This window comes from Cucurbita maxima, unplaced genomic scaffold (assembly GCF_002738345.1).
Source record: "Cucurbita maxima cultivar Rimu unplaced genomic scaffold, Cmax_1.0 Cma_Scf00002, whole genome shotgun sequence".
In the NCBI taxonomy this organism is placed as follows: Eukaryota; Viridiplantae; Streptophyta; class Magnoliopsida; order Cucurbitales; family Cucurbitaceae; genus Cucurbita; species Cucurbita maxima.
The window spans coordinates 6,337,964-6,353,480 of NW_019272018.1; the positions used below are offsets into that span (position 1 = coordinate 6,337,964).

At 37.5% G+C, this 15,517-nt stretch overlaps 5 protein-coding genes across 6 annotated transcripts in view; 2 read left to right on the plus strand and 3 right to left on the minus strand.

The window, feature by feature from the left end:
* The window catches only part of LOC111470834 (transportin MOS14-like), a 13,494-nt gene extending 11,745 nt beyond the window's left edge, over positions 1-1,749 (minus strand). The window contains exons 1-2 of the mRNA XM_023116484.1: positions 1,321-1,749; positions 118-195 (exon numbers count right to left, since the gene is read on the minus strand). Coding sequence (XP_022972252.1) covers positions 118-195; positions 1,321-1,734 — 492 coding nt within the window. The 5' untranslated portion in view covers positions 1,735-1,749. The remainder of the gene's footprint in view (positions 1-117; positions 196-1,320) is intronic.
* Positions 1,750-2,497: 748 nt separating this feature from the next.
* On the plus strand, positions 2,498-5,943 carry LOC111471263 (5-formyltetrahydrofolate cyclo-ligase, mitochondrial-like). Its single transcript, XM_023116985.1, has 8 exons — positions 2,498-2,994; positions 3,124-3,264; positions 3,667-3,822; positions 4,746-4,787; positions 4,888-4,933; positions 5,177-5,247; positions 5,358-5,484; positions 5,575-5,943. Exons 1-8 carry the CDS (start codon positions 2,538-2,540, stop codon positions 5,585-5,587), a joined length of 1,053 nt encoding a protein of 350 aa, XP_022972753.1. The 5' UTR covers positions 2,498-2,537; the 3' UTR covers positions 5,588-5,943.
* Positions 5,854-8,284, plus strand: LOC111471468 (germin-like protein subfamily T member 2). Of its 2 annotated transcripts, XM_023117188.1 has the most exons (2): positions 5,854-5,927; positions 7,460-8,284. In XM_023117188.1, exons 1-2 carry the CDS (start codon positions 5,922-5,924, stop codon positions 8,021-8,023), a joined length of 570 nt encoding a protein of 189 aa, XP_022972956.1. In that variant the 5' UTR covers positions 5,854-5,921; the 3' UTR covers positions 8,024-8,284. The 2 variants fall into 2 exon arrangements, with proteins under 2 accessions (XP_022972956.1, XP_022972952.1); XM_023117184.1 differs by lacking the exon at positions 5,854-5,927 and having other exon boundaries at positions 7,272-8,284.
* A 155-nt stretch (positions 8,285-8,439) lies between these two features.
* Positions 8,440-11,778, minus strand: LOC111471395 (transcription factor bHLH79-like). The gene is made up of 6 exons (XM_023117119.1): positions 11,304-11,778; positions 10,752-10,952; positions 10,513-10,578; positions 9,033-9,101; positions 8,863-8,940; positions 8,440-8,776 (listed from the first exon to the last, which is right to left on the minus strand). The coding sequence occupies exons 1-6, from the start codon at positions 11,592-11,594 to the stop codon at positions 8,645-8,647; spliced, it is 837 nt and encodes a 278-aa protein (XP_022972887.1). The 5' UTR covers positions 11,595-11,778; the 3' UTR covers positions 8,440-8,644.
* A 2,053-nt stretch (positions 11,779-13,831) lies between these two features.
* Positions 13,832-15,482, minus strand: LOC111471403. The gene is made up of 2 exons (XM_023117130.1): positions 14,168-15,482; positions 13,832-14,051 (listed from the first exon to the last, which is right to left on the minus strand). Exons 1-2 carry the CDS (start codon positions 14,834-14,836, stop codon positions 13,896-13,898), a joined length of 825 nt encoding a protein of 274 aa, XP_022972898.1. The 5' UTR covers positions 14,837-15,482; the 3' UTR covers positions 13,832-13,895.
* Positions 15,483-15,517: the final 35 nt, after the last annotated feature.

Consider the following 15,517-nt stretch of genomic DNA (forward strand, 5'->3'; position numbering starts at 1 on the left):
TTTTTTTTTTTTTTTTTTGGGGATAATGATGAACAACGAACTTTACTGCATTACTGAAGAACTCATACATAACTTCAAATAACAAATATTCAATAATGACAGATCAAAGAAAGATACCTTGCTTCTAAGTGTTTGAGAGCAAAAGATCAAAGTTTCCAAATTGCTGGTGGGTTCGTGAAGCAAATTATCAGCAACCTAAAAGAATAAAGACTGTTAACTTTTCTAAATAAATATATGAATAATATTCACAAGGCTGCTGCAAAGGACAGAAAATGCTCACATAGAATGAAGAGTACTTAAAAGCTATGGATATATTCAGGCCAGAACTCCAGTACGACGATTAGAGAATATTTAGATGAATGTTGTATTGAATCTAACTGTATCAAATTTGAGGTGGAAGGCACCTAACATAAGTTTGAAGTATTGGAGGATACATTAATGAATATCTATGTCTGTCAAACATGATTCCTTTAAAATGCTGAAATTGAAGAACATTTTGCTTTCAACTGTTACAGCTTACAAGCACATCTCTTCGACATCTTTAAAAGAAAATTTGAATCTAAAATACACCCTTTACGAGTCAAAGTTAATGGATCTACACTTGAATTGAAATCATACCCAACTATGAACCTGTTCAAATCTAATCTAATTTACTCCTGGAATTGGTCCACGCAACAATTTTGAAGCTTACTGAAGCAAACAGCAACTGAAGTCTTTCCTACCTCTATCCTCGATAATGTATGCAGAGACAATAACTTGAATTGGATGCTTGGAAATTATAATTGCTTTACATGTGCTTGTTGCATAAGCTCCAGCAATTGAAATTATAGTGTCCCCAATGGCGTATGATCGTTTTAAAATAGTATTTCAATGAATTCATTCGATTTTTTTTTTTCATCCAATCTCCAAGCATGAAATCCGCTCTTTTTAAATGATTTATAATTCCCTTTTCAGAAATCGATCAAAATCTGTATGTGAAACTATCATATACCATATGACAATGGGAGGGGGAAAAGTCCCATTCTTAGGTTTTATGGTGTTATGTTTTCAAACATTCTCCCACAGCCGAATCGAGTCTAGTAGAAAAGAGTAAAGAATCTCATAAACAGAACTCACTCCCTGACGCATATGAAGCATTGTTCGGTAACTAGAACTCGCCAAACTCCACTTGTTGATTAGAATTAAGCAAGATACAGACAAAAGAACACCAAACCAATAATCAAAGTTGCAAATCACGAAGTCCCCTCAACCACTTTTCCCAATCAAGCAAGTGAAATCTATCTAATACCCAAAAAGCGAGGAAGTGACAGAAACCAATACCTGCCAGGCATCGAGAGTGCGCTGGAAGTCTTGAAGCCATCGATCGGCCTGCATACGGAAGGCATCGTCGGGGTGATGGTACAGTGCGTTTAGGGCTTCTTTTACTGTATTCTGAAGCTCCATGCTTGACCCAGAAACCAGTCGAAATCGCAGCTCGAGCACTTCAAGGAATTTGGCTGTTAATCGTCTTTGTCTCTGTTTGTGTTTGTTTTCCTTTGCTCTCTGTTCTTCCTTCTTTTTGACACACAGACTTTTGTGTTCTTTTTTTGGCGCCCGCTGTGGAACTGTACTGAGGAGAGAGGATGGGGATTGGGTACCTGGAAAGGGCCCTTTCGGTTCGATCAGTCTCGGGGTTGAAGGCACAATCTCAGCCGTCCAATCTTTTGTTTGACTTTTAGTCAATGGCTCCACCATTACGTACACGACGAATTCCGTAGAGGATCCCCGCCACGTGGCATCTGACTGGATGAGTTCGTGCGTCGGGACCCACCGTCTTGGAGTTTGATATTGCAATCTCATTTGAATTTATTTACTGCCAAGTTTTAATCTTTTAAAAAATATCTTATCTTCTTTTTCTTTTTCTAAATTAATAAAAAAAAAAAACCTTTAAATTTAAAGTTTGAATAAATTTTAAGATAATTCAAATATAGTTTTAAAAATATATTTGAAATTTAAACTTTAATAAATACCACCATACTTATTATCTTTTGGAAATTATTAATGTACGAACCCGCTTATCTATACTCTATAAATCATATTTCTTTCATCTTTCAACCCGTGATTTAACAATTTCTCATCTTTTTTCTTTCTCGTTTGCATCGACCTATAATTTAATTTTTCAAAGTTTCGTAAATAAAAATATTCAAAATTTTGAAAATTAAATGATATTTTGATTTTCAAATAAAATAATGATCTGTAGGTAGTCCAAGTTTATTTATTTATAATTTAATAATATTATTGAAATTGAAAGTTTATCAATATTTTCGTAAAAGATATCTACGTCAAGATGAAGAAATATAAATAATTAATTATTAAGATGAAATAAATAAATAATATTAAAAGAATATTTACTAGTAACTTTATTAGAAGAATATAACTTTATTTAGAGAATCTGAATTATATCTTATTACAAGCTTTTAAATCATACATAAAAAGGATAATAATCTCAACCTTACACAATCTTTCTATAATTTTGGAAGCATATTGTTGTTGTTTAAATGTTTTGGGATTGGGAGGGTCGGAGTTGGAGAATTTTGGCTTTGATGAGTAAATCTGGGCTCCTACAAGGAAAACCAACAAATTTACTTGTGAATGGATGTCAAAATTCGGCTGCGTTTGGATTGGCGAATCATCGAAGTCCAGCCGGAGTGGACGTGGGTCGAAGCCCAAAAGCCAGAAGGTGGGCAATTTCTGAAGCCCCAATGATCCGAAACTATAAAGTATTGTCAAGCGCGGCCAATTCGTTGTTCAATCGCCTCGCGCTTTCACCTTTCCAACAAACACTTCTTCCATTATCGTGTCGCTCATCTGGGTCCCCGAAAATGGCGAGTAACGAGAGCATCAAATCAGGAAATGAAGAACAATTGAAGCCCATATTTGAGCAGAAACGGGTTCTTCGATCCAACGTTCGAAAAGCACTCAAAGCCATGGACCCTTCCCTCAGATCCCATGAAGGTACTGATTGCTTGCTTATCTTCAACGATTTACTTCGCTCTTTTGAAAATATTAATCGGATTCATAGAAAAATTGATTGTGTGTCGTCTTCTGATGTTGATGAATCGCCCCTTTCTACTTGTTTCTCAGACAATGCAATTCAGAGTATCGTTTTGGAGGCCCCGTGGTTTAAATCTAGTCAGAGATTATGTGCTTATGTGAGTTGCAGTGCCTTAAGAGAAGTTGATACGTCGAGACTGTTATCAGAGACTTTGCAACACCCACCAAAAGGTGTGTTCTTAAACTCATTACCCACGTACTGCTCCATTCTAATGAGATATCTAAAGTTTCATGGATCCGTTTGGCAACATTTAAAAAAGCCAGTAAATCTCAATGGAAGATTTTATATTTGAAGTTTTATGTTAAATAAAAGAAACACAATTAGTTACCTGCTCAACCAATTAGATTAGGAGAAAATGATCGTTATACTATGAACTGGTTCAAAACAGAGTATTTGATATGGTGGATCTGAATGCATAGCATAGTATGGAAGTATTGTTACTCGTGATATTTAACTATGACTGGGTTATTTCTTGATCTTGATGTTGGTTTCATGATAGGAGGTTATGTTTTTGTAGCTAGCATGCTTTTATGCAGCTTTGTGAATGTTTTCATGTTTCTTTTTATATAAAGATGGTTATCCGAAGAAGATTTATGTCCCGCGTGTGGAGGACAAGAATAGTCATATGCGGATGTTCAATATTTCACGTATGGATGATCTTATTGCAAATTCAATGAATATCTTAGAACCAGCTCCAGTGGATGGTGATGGAAATCAACGTGAAGATGGTAACTAGATACTTCACCCCTTCTCTTTTCTTTCATTTTCTATTATCAGTCAGCTCAATGATTGTACTTGTGGTTTCAATGGTTAATCTATTATCTACCATATATTGCACTGGGATAATGATGTACTTATTATGTATAGCACTCAGAGAATAAATTCTTAAAATTGAACCAATAAAAACTTAAATTCTTAACTAATGCTAGGATGGATTTGCAAATAACTTTAGACAATTGTTCCTCTACCATCGGGGACCCGAAATATTTTTTGTTTATCACCAGCAAAAAGGCAGGCCATTCCTCATTGTCTTGGATGGTCAATAGATCTATTAATTCTTCAACGAAAGCCAGAAATGAACTTTTGGTGTTTTGCATTTTGAAAGACTCCATATACCTGCATCCCCTAAAGACTTGTCTCCATTTCCGCAACCTACCACTAGTGCTTTCCTGGATTGTCTATTCTCTTAGTGTTTTTTGATACCAAAAATCCTCAACTTATTTTGTTAAATTCCTTTTACAGCCTTGTTAAGTTTTCATGGAATACATTATTCTACTGATACCAAATAAACCATGTATGTTTTAAGAGAGAAAATAATTGGTCTGACATACGTGTTTGCTCAAATAAGGAAGGCGTGAATCATTCTCGACCTTTCAACTGAGTGGTACCATTAATTTTATCTTTGATATACATGCTAATAGCGGTAGCAAATATAAATTTTTATGGCGTTTTCCCTCTACTTAGCCACTAGTCTGCTTTGGCATATATTATAACAGAACACATATGGTGATAATTGATATTAATCAAACTTCATTGTTGTCCATATGATCTCCTTTTTCTTCTTTTTGTTTGTTCTCAACAAAGAAATGATTTGACATAATCCATCTCTGCATCTTGAATGTATCACCGCTGATATATTGATGTTTTGCAGTTATGCAGACAAAAGACCCCATCGATTTACTCCTCTTACCAGGTGAGATATTCATATCTATTTTCGGTTGTTTACAGTTTATTTATAGGTTAGAAGGCAACATGATATCACTTTTTAATATGTCGATGATGATTGTTGCCAGGACTAGCATTTGATAAATCAGGAAGACGACTAGGCCGAGGGGGAGGGTATGGATTTGCATTTAACCTTTTTGAGGTTTCTTTCTTCTGGTGTTATTAATGCACTTTTAGCTCATTTGGAGCTGATTTGTGAAGTTAAAGCTAGATACGTAACTCCCTAATTATGATAGTAAAATCACTCCCCTATGTATTTTTTTCTTTGCTTGTTTAGATTTTTGCCCATATTCAATCTGTATGATCTTCTACATCCTATTGCAAATGAATCTTATCCTATAATTGTTATGAAAACAGTTATTATGATACCTTCCTAAAGAACTACCAAGAGCTTGCGAAGGCACGGAATTGGAAGCAGCCCCTCCTTGGTATGTGTGTAAGCTCTCTACTTTGTTGTAGAACCTCCCTTTAGTTTCCATTTTCAGCTCACCCTGTTTCCCCTGCATCTTCACATAACTCAATTGGCATGATTTTGCAGTTGCACTGTCCTATTCAGTACAGATAATGGATGAAGGAATTATACCTCTCACTCCAAATGATGTCTTAGTCGATGCTCTTGTAACACCATCTGGTGTGATTCCCATCAGCCCAGCTGGATTGGACAAGTAATTTCTTTCATCTGAGAAATCTAAGAATCGTTTGCCATCCCAATTTTTTCTCTGGTTTCTTACTTCCTACTTCTCATGTCTTCGCAGAATGAAGGTATGATACTGGACTCGAAGAATCAACCTCTAATGATGCCATCTTTGACAATCTGGAGCTTGGAATTCTTAAAGCTGTTAAATTATATGTACGACTATTTCAGATAGGCCCATCACGCGGAAGTTATGATTAGCCATTGGAAGAGTAGCTTCCAAATGCGGTATTACTCTGAATAACATGTAATTTTATTGTTTGTATAAGTATGCTTTAGGCAGCATCGAGAAAACCATGGCATATTATTGACAAAAGAAACCCTTTTTTGGTTGTTTTCAAACAAACAGCTGACATTCTGCAAACACTTTCATCATCTGGAATAGAAGGTGTTGCTTGTTATCAGGAAATGAAGGTGCACTTTCTCCTAAGACTCGGTCATTTGAAATAGACATGCCTTTATTGTTTGAACTTTTTCATATTGACTTTAGCCTTAAAGTAAGTACTGCTCTTCACTATCGGCCCGTCAGTTCTTAGCCATTTCCCTGTCTGTTGTTAATGGAGTTAGAATATTGACTTGAGTGTAAGGACTTTTAGGAGGGGTGTTTTGGATCATTTGTGCAATTCCAGAGTAAAAAGGAGCCCATGTTTGATAGTTGGTGAGTAGATTTACTTAGTTCAGATTATGAATGCGTCGATTTCATGTTACACAGTAAGCGTTCATGGCCTTTATAGCTTGAGCCACCTACCAAATACGAGTAGAAGCCGAATCTTTATAACGTATTCTCTGGTACAATCTGAATACATTGTTTTAGAACTCAGAACTTTTCAACTTTAGACTTGGTTATTTGTTAGACATGGTTATTTTAATACTCATTTAAAAAGCGTATTTGTTTTGAATTCCTTTTCGAGATTTACACACGCAATATTTTTTGTTTGGTAAGGTTTTACTTTGGAAGAAAACAATTTTTAAATCTTAACCATTTTTTAAGTCAGAAAGATTATTTCTTACCACTTGATTATTTCATTAATTTGACTTGTAATTCTATTATATTTTTAAAGAGAGAGTTTTAATCACACGCATCTTACATGGTCAATAATTATTTGTTGTGCATCTTTCAAAGGAAGATAATTAAATATGTCTAGTGAACAAATGTTAACTATTATTACGTTCATTGAGTGATTGTTTATAGGTTTGTCATGATTATTTTATAGAGCTTTACCCCATATGATTGATTTTTTCCAATTCGTGAACCAATTGGCTTTGAACCTTGATAGCAACACTCGTGAAATTTAATCACGTTGACCTGGCCCCTGGGAAATCTTCCTGTGCTACTGCTTAAAATATCAGCTCTTTCTTTGTAATCACTTATGTCAAGCTAATGATCATGTTCTGTCATTAAAGAGAGGTTGGGCTGTTGTAATAAAAAAAAGGGGTTAGGGAAGAAAATTGGTGTCCTTTTTAGGGAAAAACTTGGAAAAGGAGGAGTAAAAAAGTTAGGATCTTACCAGGTCAATGCTGAATATGAGACTGAATCAAATCCCAACGCCTATTTCTTTATCCTTGTCCAAACCCAACTAACACTCTGGATTTTTCTGGATTAAGACTCTGTTAATCTTAGTTTTAAGCTTTTATTATTTGTAAGGTCAGCTTGGAAGGCTCCCCAACACAGATTATGTCCATATCATAATAATTTTTCCATTGACATATTGCTTGAGAAAGAAGAGTTGAAGGAGACAGGTAATCCAGGAAAAGTATTTAAGAGGACTCTGTAACACTCTTAAACTATCTCCATTAGCAAGCTTGAGCTAATTCTCTTTCTGGGACTAAACTGCTTGGGCACCATGATTGCTTTGACAAGCTCACCTTTGAACATGCTTGGTTGCTTCATTATATTGTTGCTTCTTCCTTATCATTCTTTGTCAGCTGATCCTGATCCGTTGCAGGACTTCTGTGTTGCTGATTTAAATGCTACTGTATCTCTTAATGGCTTCCCTTGCAAGCCAGTTGCAGAAGTTACTTCAGATGATTTCTTCTTTGATGGATTGAGCAAAGAGGGCAACACAGACAATCCTTTCGGTTTTGCTGTTGCACAAGGAAATGTTCTTTCATTTCCAGGACTCAATACGCTTGGGATATCCATGAACCGTGTCGATCTTGCTCCTAGAGGAATAAATGCACCTCACTCGCATCCTCGTGCCACCGAAAGCATTGTCGTTATTAAAGGGAAGGTTCTTGTTGGGTTTGTGTCAACAAGTAATGTGTATTTTTACAAGGTTTTGACTGTAGGGCAGATGTTTGTCATTCCCAGAGGACTTGTTCATTTCCAGTATAATGTTGGACATAGCAAAGCAAGTCTGCTCACAGCTTTCAACAGTCAGTTGCCCGGGGCTGTGATCGTCTCTCGAACTTTATTCGCTTCAAATCCTCCAATTCCCAATCAAATTCTGACCAAGACCTTCCAAGTCGATGATGATGTTATCAACAGCATAAAGTCCAAGTTTGCCTAGTTTCATTCTCAATTTGCCCACTTATCTACTGGTTGCGTTCTTTTCTTCCTTGCCATTAGTAATCTCAGTCACATTCCTATATAGAGAATGACCTTTACTGCTTAGAAGGCAGTCATGTGATAATAATTTATGTAGTTCATTTGTTACTGATACTTTCCCTTTCATCCGTCCCATAAAGTGTCGAAGATGATATAACGATGTGTATCATTTCATTACACTTCAAATAATCAAATAATCAGAAAGAACACAGCCTTAGATTCATCAAGTCCATTCATGGCAGCAGCAAACTTTCGTAGTTTGATTAAAAGAAAATACACTCGAAAACCACTCTGATCATAGCGTTATGGTTAATCAGAACTTCCTAATTTTCGAAACAATCTGTAAAGTAATGCCCCCAGAAAAGAAGGAACTCTGAATTTGAAGAACGCAGTAAAGGAAGCTTAGAATGTTGAGTTCAAATTACTACTCAGTAAGATACAAATTGGAAGTAGGTTCAGTTTCTGCAGAGAATACAAGTATTTGATACCAAATGATCAAACATATATAATAGACCTACTGTGAACTAAATGAGGAAGCCAAAATAATTTTGACCTTTGGTTATAAGAAGATGCCTATTAAGTTCTAAGATGTTCTTTCAAAACTTCCACCGATCTGCATATGCAACCATTCAGGTTGTGCACCTTGGCTATATTCTCTTGCAGTTTGTGAACCATATAATATTCCAGCTGCTGCATCATATGGTTGATTAACAATCTGAAATGTCAGATGAGATGGTTAGCATATCCGAATCTTCCTTCTTTTTTTCCCCCCTCGTTAGAGAGTTTCTGAATATTACTTACATTTTTTGCGGTAAAACCTTCTATGCCAGGGCTTATTTTCATCATGGAATTCACAGTTTCAAGCTTCATGGAGAGGAACTACAAGTTTGAGCAAAATATCCAAAGCTCAGATTGAATCAGATTATTTTTTTTTGAAACAACATGCTTAACCAATCGATTAGAATAAGTACCTCGACCTGACGTTGCAATGATTGGATATAATTTATTATCTCGTCAAGGACAAGTGCTTTTCCAATGACCTAATACATGCATATGCACGGGAAATACAAATGAAAAGTTATAATTTGAACTTGATTTTCAAAAGGATTGCAACCAAACTCAAGATTCATATATCCAACTCTAAGAACTAGAAAGAAAACAGAAAATTTTACAACCTTAATTAACTTTGCCCTTTTTCATGGAGTAAGATTAATGAAACTTCATAGATTAGAGCTTTGTTCTAGTGTTATTCTCTTGATCTTCACAGACCACTCCAATTGAAAACTCTCTCCAAGTTTTCCTTTATCCATATCTATTCATCTCGGTGGCTTTCTTTATCTCATGCTGTTGTTCTCGTTTCTTTCCTTCTCTTGAACTCCCAACCTCTCTGCTTTCTTCTCTTCTTACAGAGTTTCTCTCTCTGACTTCTCAGTTATAGAAAGAACCAAGGATGTAACGTATTTGAAGGAAAGCTAGTTGATATAACGGAGAGGCCCATGTTGAAACTATAGTTCATGTTTGGGAGTAAAATTGACCAATCCCTTCACTCTGCCTTCTACATCTCAGATCTATTAAATTTAGCAATTTTTTTTCCCTTTTCAGTTTTAAGAGCTGCACACTGAGAGAGAACCTGAAAAGAGAAGAGAAAGTGAAGTCCTCTTCCCACACAAGATCCTCTGTGACAGTACTAAGAGGAGTTATGTTGGGAATATAAGTAGTATTAGGGACCTTAGAGGGGTGGATTTTTGTGAGATCCCACATCGGTTAGAGTTAGAGAGGGGAACGAAACATTCCTTATAAGGGTGTGAAAACCTCTCCCTAAAATAGAAGCGTTTCAAGAACCTTGAGGGAAAACTCGAAAGAAAGAGCCCAAAAAGGACAGTATCTGCTAGCAATGGGCTATAAATGGCCGAGCCAGTTACCGGGCAGTGTGCCCGCGAGGATGCTGGCCCCCAAGGGAGGTGGATCGTGAGATCCGAAGAGGGGAATGAAGCATTCCTTATAAGGGTATGAAAACTTCTCCCTAGTAGACGCATTTTAAAAAGTCTTTAGGGAAAACTCAAAAGGGAAAGCTTAAAAGGACAATATCCGCTAGCGGTGGGTTTGGGCTGATTACCATTTTTTTTTTAGCGGAATAGTTCAGAGTGGGATTTGGGAGAGCGATAACCCTCTCAAAATGCTATTGTTATATAATAGTTTCTCTTGATATTGTAATATATTAGTTTCTAGGGTTTTATGTGTTTGGGTACCTAACATCCACCAACACCAATAATCTTCCAGGTGTTAAACAGTCAAAGTAGCACTAACTACATTGCAGTAATATGTCTGGCTTTAAAATTGACCAAAGTGAAAAGTTTGAAAATCAAATTGTACCTACTCTTATAGTACAGGGTTGTTTTTACAATTTCAGCCGAATCATTGCTTGCAGACAAAATAAGAGATAACGCGTACCTTGTTACAACCTGGAACTAAGTCTTGCAACATTTTCATTCTCTCACTGATCTTCTCTCTTCTTGCCTGCACAAACGGGATAGTAAGACAACAGGAAGAAATTTGGGCGAAAGGGAAAATGGATAGATAAGCTTTCCAAATATCCACCAGAAACTTGAAGCTGCTAGTCAGACTGCTAATAACTGTCTGATAAATGATTGAGATATTCAAATCCCCAATAACTGAGAAAAGTACATTACTCTTTCTGCTAAACTATGGCTATCAGTAGCTTGGCCCCTTCTCGCTCTCACATGGATGTAATCTTTTGGTGGTTCAGAAGGTTTCGGGCTTTGCTCAGCCGCCTTCTTACCATCTCCTGAGCTAGATTCCACTTCAGCTTTTATATCACCATTTTCATCCCTGGATTCCACTACTTTCATTCGTTTACCCTTTGAGTTATTCTGTAGGAAATTGAAAGTACAGAAATCATGAAAAAGTGCTTTAATGTAGCTAGCCAGAGTTGAAATATATGATCAGCCGTCCAAGATTTAGATATCTAAATGCATCACTGGGCAAGTTTCTTGATAATCTTTGCACAGAGCAACAATAGGAATGGTTTATAAAGATTATGCGTTGTTTCCTATTCCTTGGAACCTCCTCCCCTTCAAAATAGGAAAGGAAATGAGTTTCACCTTTCAAAGGTGAAAATACACTGTACAAATTTGAGTGATGTCATTTTTGCCTAAGGAGACCAAAACTGAGTCAACGTAGCCAGATTGAGAGCCAAGAAGTACAGAAATCAAAGCACTAACCAATTGATTCGCACTACTAGTGGAAACCATTCTGGAAGATTCATCCTCGGAGCTCACATCCTTCCTCTTCCTCCCACCGCCACTCTGCTCCGTCACTGTGGATTCCTCCATTGATCCATCGCGATTCGTGGAGCTCTCTGGAAACCCGCCAAGAATCTGACCCAAATTAGCCATTCGAAGTCCCAATGTGCTCCCACCCGGCTCCCCTCCGAAAGGCCAAATCGCGGCCAAGCTGTAAGCAGAAGGATTGGCAGCGGAGAAGGAAGATTCATTGACGAGTGGAGGATCCATTTCCAGCGACCCGAATAACCCACCGGCAGGAAATTGGGAAAATCCGATGTCAATGTGGAACCCCAGACAAAGGAAGCGAAGAGCTTTAAGCTATGTATTACGAGTTACCGAATTTGAGTGGAGTGTAGGTGGCGGAGAGCTTATTTATGGAGTAGTTTGTGGTCACCCACATCATTGGCCTGACCGATAACAATCAAGACCGAGCCGTCAATATTTAGGTTTGGCTAGTTAATTTTGATATTTTCATTACTTTTTAATTTTTTTTCTTTTACAAATTAAAGAAATATATTTAAAAAAAAATTTAAAACTAATTGTTTTAATATATAAAATGTATCTCTCGGGGTTAACTCCATTTTCAAAATAGTGATCTATCTTTAATCTAATTAATAAATAAGATGGGTCGAGACAGACGGGCCAAACTTTGATTTTGGGTTGAGTTTGGATTGTGTTTAGGTTAATATTGAAAATCTAGAAACTACCATTGTAATATGTGGTCTATTTGAATGAGTGTTGCAAGGACAAGACGTTTGTCCTCCTTATAAACGTGTCGAGATAGCTTTCAAGATTGAGAAATATCGATAAGTTACCTAACTATATCTGAAAAGAAATTGGAGGGTGCAAAGTTAGGAGGGAAGGGGCACTGTCAAAGCCTAACTTGGTTGGCACAAAAATGAGTTTTGAGGCACACTAAGTAATTGATACTCATAAAGGGTCTTTTCATCTTTCCTTGGTTTCTTACCCCCACTTCCCTTTTTCAGCTTCATTGCCCTCTCTTTTCCTCTTGATGGTGACCACTCCTCTCTTTTTCTTTCTATAACACTAAAAACTCGTCTTCCAACTCTAATCGGTAATATTTTTCTATAAATTTAGATCGCTAGATTTAATAAATATAACAAATAAAAATCGACCCGAATCATCGTTCTTTAAGCAAACATACTAGCATGAGATCTGTTGTTGCCAAAATTTTGTTTAAAACAAAAGGGATTTGCACGAGAGTGTAGTGCTTGCACTTGTCACACTAGCTCTGATGCTTAAGTTAGTATAATTTTTCCCCGTGTAGTTAAGATTTTATGAATGAGGAAGGATTTATTACTTTTGTCATCTTGAATTAGGAGTTTTTGTCAATTTCTTATCGAATTAGGTCAAAAGAGGAATGGGTCGAGCCAAACTAAGATCACGTAAGCTAGGACTACATTTGACATGTGCCTTCTTCAAGTTCGGTCTTGACCTTTTCGGGAGGTCATCCACAAGGTCAGCCCTCATCCTCTTACCAAAGCTAATCAAAGGACACCAATCCAATTTCTTGTTTTTCTATTATTTCAAATTTAGTCTTTATTCGTAGTAAGGTTTTTGTACCAATGGAGACGGTAATCATAGTCTTATATTCATCTCCATAAAATTTTGACCATCATTATAATTTTATCAAAATTCACTAACATACCGTAGAGAGTTAAATAATTTTTAACCCGACTTTGATTAAGTTAAATATCTTTAATAAACGCTTTTAAGTTAATGTTTAGGTAAGACGATATCATTCCAAATGGAACAAGATAATAATAATGTACTTTAAATTTTAGACCAAAGTCAGGAAGTTGGTTTTGCACTTGTTTTCCATTTAGAAACTTCCAATTTCATGTAACAAAAAATGTAAGCTTTTGATTGGTTAGTTATCTTTCTCCATCAAACCTAAGTTAAGTTGTCTGCTACTTCTCACCCCATTTTCATCTCACTCCAAGCACCAACCAGGGTATCTGGGCCGGGTTGAAACATCCAGGCCCAAAACCGTAGTTGGGCCCACCTTGATATTGGAATTGGGCTGAAGTTCAGTAGTAACTGTACGGCCTCAGGCTCAGCCCAATTCCACAGATTAAGGGTGTGAATAATTAGAGGGTACCGTAGAGACCAGCTCTGGGAATAGGCACTGTCAAAACTCATTAAGTAGGGTCACTGTCTTCTTTGTTGGTATCCATTTTCTTTGGGCTGAGCTATAATGTGCACATCCTTGTGTCGCAGAGGATATAAATCCAAACCCCAAAAGTGAACAATGTGGGTCATCGCCTCTGCAATCATTATCATCTGGAAATGCAGTTAACCCCCGGTAGATGATGACCGTTCTCACGGGGATAGGACCCGCGGGGAAGCCATGAACTTCCATTCCCAGTTGGCTTCCGAACAGATATGGAGGTTTCAGACCAACACAAGCTCTCAATTATGAACATCAATGGCGAAATTGTAACTAAACAAAAGAAGATAATATGAAGATTGTTGGAACAAAACGTGGTCAGTGATTCAGTATTATTTCTAATTGGCTCTTAGTACAGTGGTTTTGAAGAGCAGAATGTAAAGCTTTTGAGCCAGGGAAAAATACAGGAATCCACCCACTGAATGTGTCACAAATGATCCAAAACTCTTCCCAACAATACAATGCCATGCCGGCCCGTATGCCCCATCGAATTCCTGCAAAAACCAGCCAACCCAAATCACCATTTTGAACTAACAAACAAACCCATGATCCAATTCAGAGAAACAAAGAACAGAAGTTTAGAGAGAGAAACTAATCGATTTCTATCTACCTGTTTGAGACTCAACGCCAGCGATTTGGAAGTGAATTTTTCCATACTGTCGTGGGCCTTTCTAGCGCAATCGACGGCGTGGATCTGCATAAATGGCGGCATATCGGCGGAAACCACTTTGACCCCATTGTTGGCGAACAACTCTGCTAGCTGAATCTGTGAGCCACAGATAGATTTTCTTCTTCCACTCCGTGAAGAAGACAAAGAAACAGAGAGCCTGCGAGTGAGATGTTGGTGGTCTACTAGGAGCTGTTTCATTTCCCTTTCTTTGGTGGTGATACAGTTGATCATGCGTTCGAATTTCTCTTCAGAATCATTGAATTTCTCAGTGGTGGAGTGCTGGCGAGGGGTTTCGTTGGGTTTTTTGGCTTGTTTATGGACTGTTCTGGGGCCGACCATTTTGGGGTTGGAGTGAAGAGAAACAGGAACGACTTTTGGAGAAGGTGGGTGTGATTTTGACAAGTTGTCTGAGTCGGATAAAGGGGTTATGGGATCTAGTTTTGGTGATGTTGGGTGTGGAGAGACAGTGGTGGCGGCGGCGGGGGTGGTGGGTTGGGTTCTACGGTGGAGATCCATTTTAGGCGGAGGTGATAAGAGGCGCTGGTGTGAAGTTTGATGGGAAGCCATGGATTTGTGAGATATGATGGAGGTGGGTGGGTGTGTTGTCATGTGGGTTACATATGGACTGCTGATGGTCAATCTAACTTGCTTCTACGTACAGACACAGGCCTTTGACCACTTACTTTATTGTTGTTTCTGTACTCTTTTCCAGTCTCGGTTTCGAATCTCTATCGCTTCAATATTCCTATTTTTAACCAACTTAATAAATTTACAAGGGAGGCAACACCGTTTGAGATGGCATGTTTAAGATAAAGACCTGTGAGATCTCATCAGTATTCCTTTTTCCTTACTGAATCTCATAGAGAAGTATGAACGTTTAAGGATCAATGATGGCCCGTCACCCATCTAAAGTGGTTCTTACGATGTCAGATAAAATTTACTAATTTCTAACTTGAAACCATTTGCATGAAATGCAATTCCCATCGCCTAAAACATTGGTCTCCTCGGTTTTTCCTTTTAAGCTCCTTTTCAAGGTTTTGAAAATGCACTCTCTTAGCTTTTAATCTAACCGCCTATAATATTGTCTTCCTTGGGTTTTTCCTTTCAAACTCCTCTTCAAGATTTTGAAAATGCAATCGGGCTTGGCTTGTTATAAATGGTATTAAAGCTAGACATCGGGAGGTGTGCCAGCGACGCGACGCTGAGCCCCGAAGGAAGGGAGATGGATTGTGAAATCCCACATCGGTTGAGGAGAAGAACGAAACATTATTTATAAAGGTGTGGAAACCT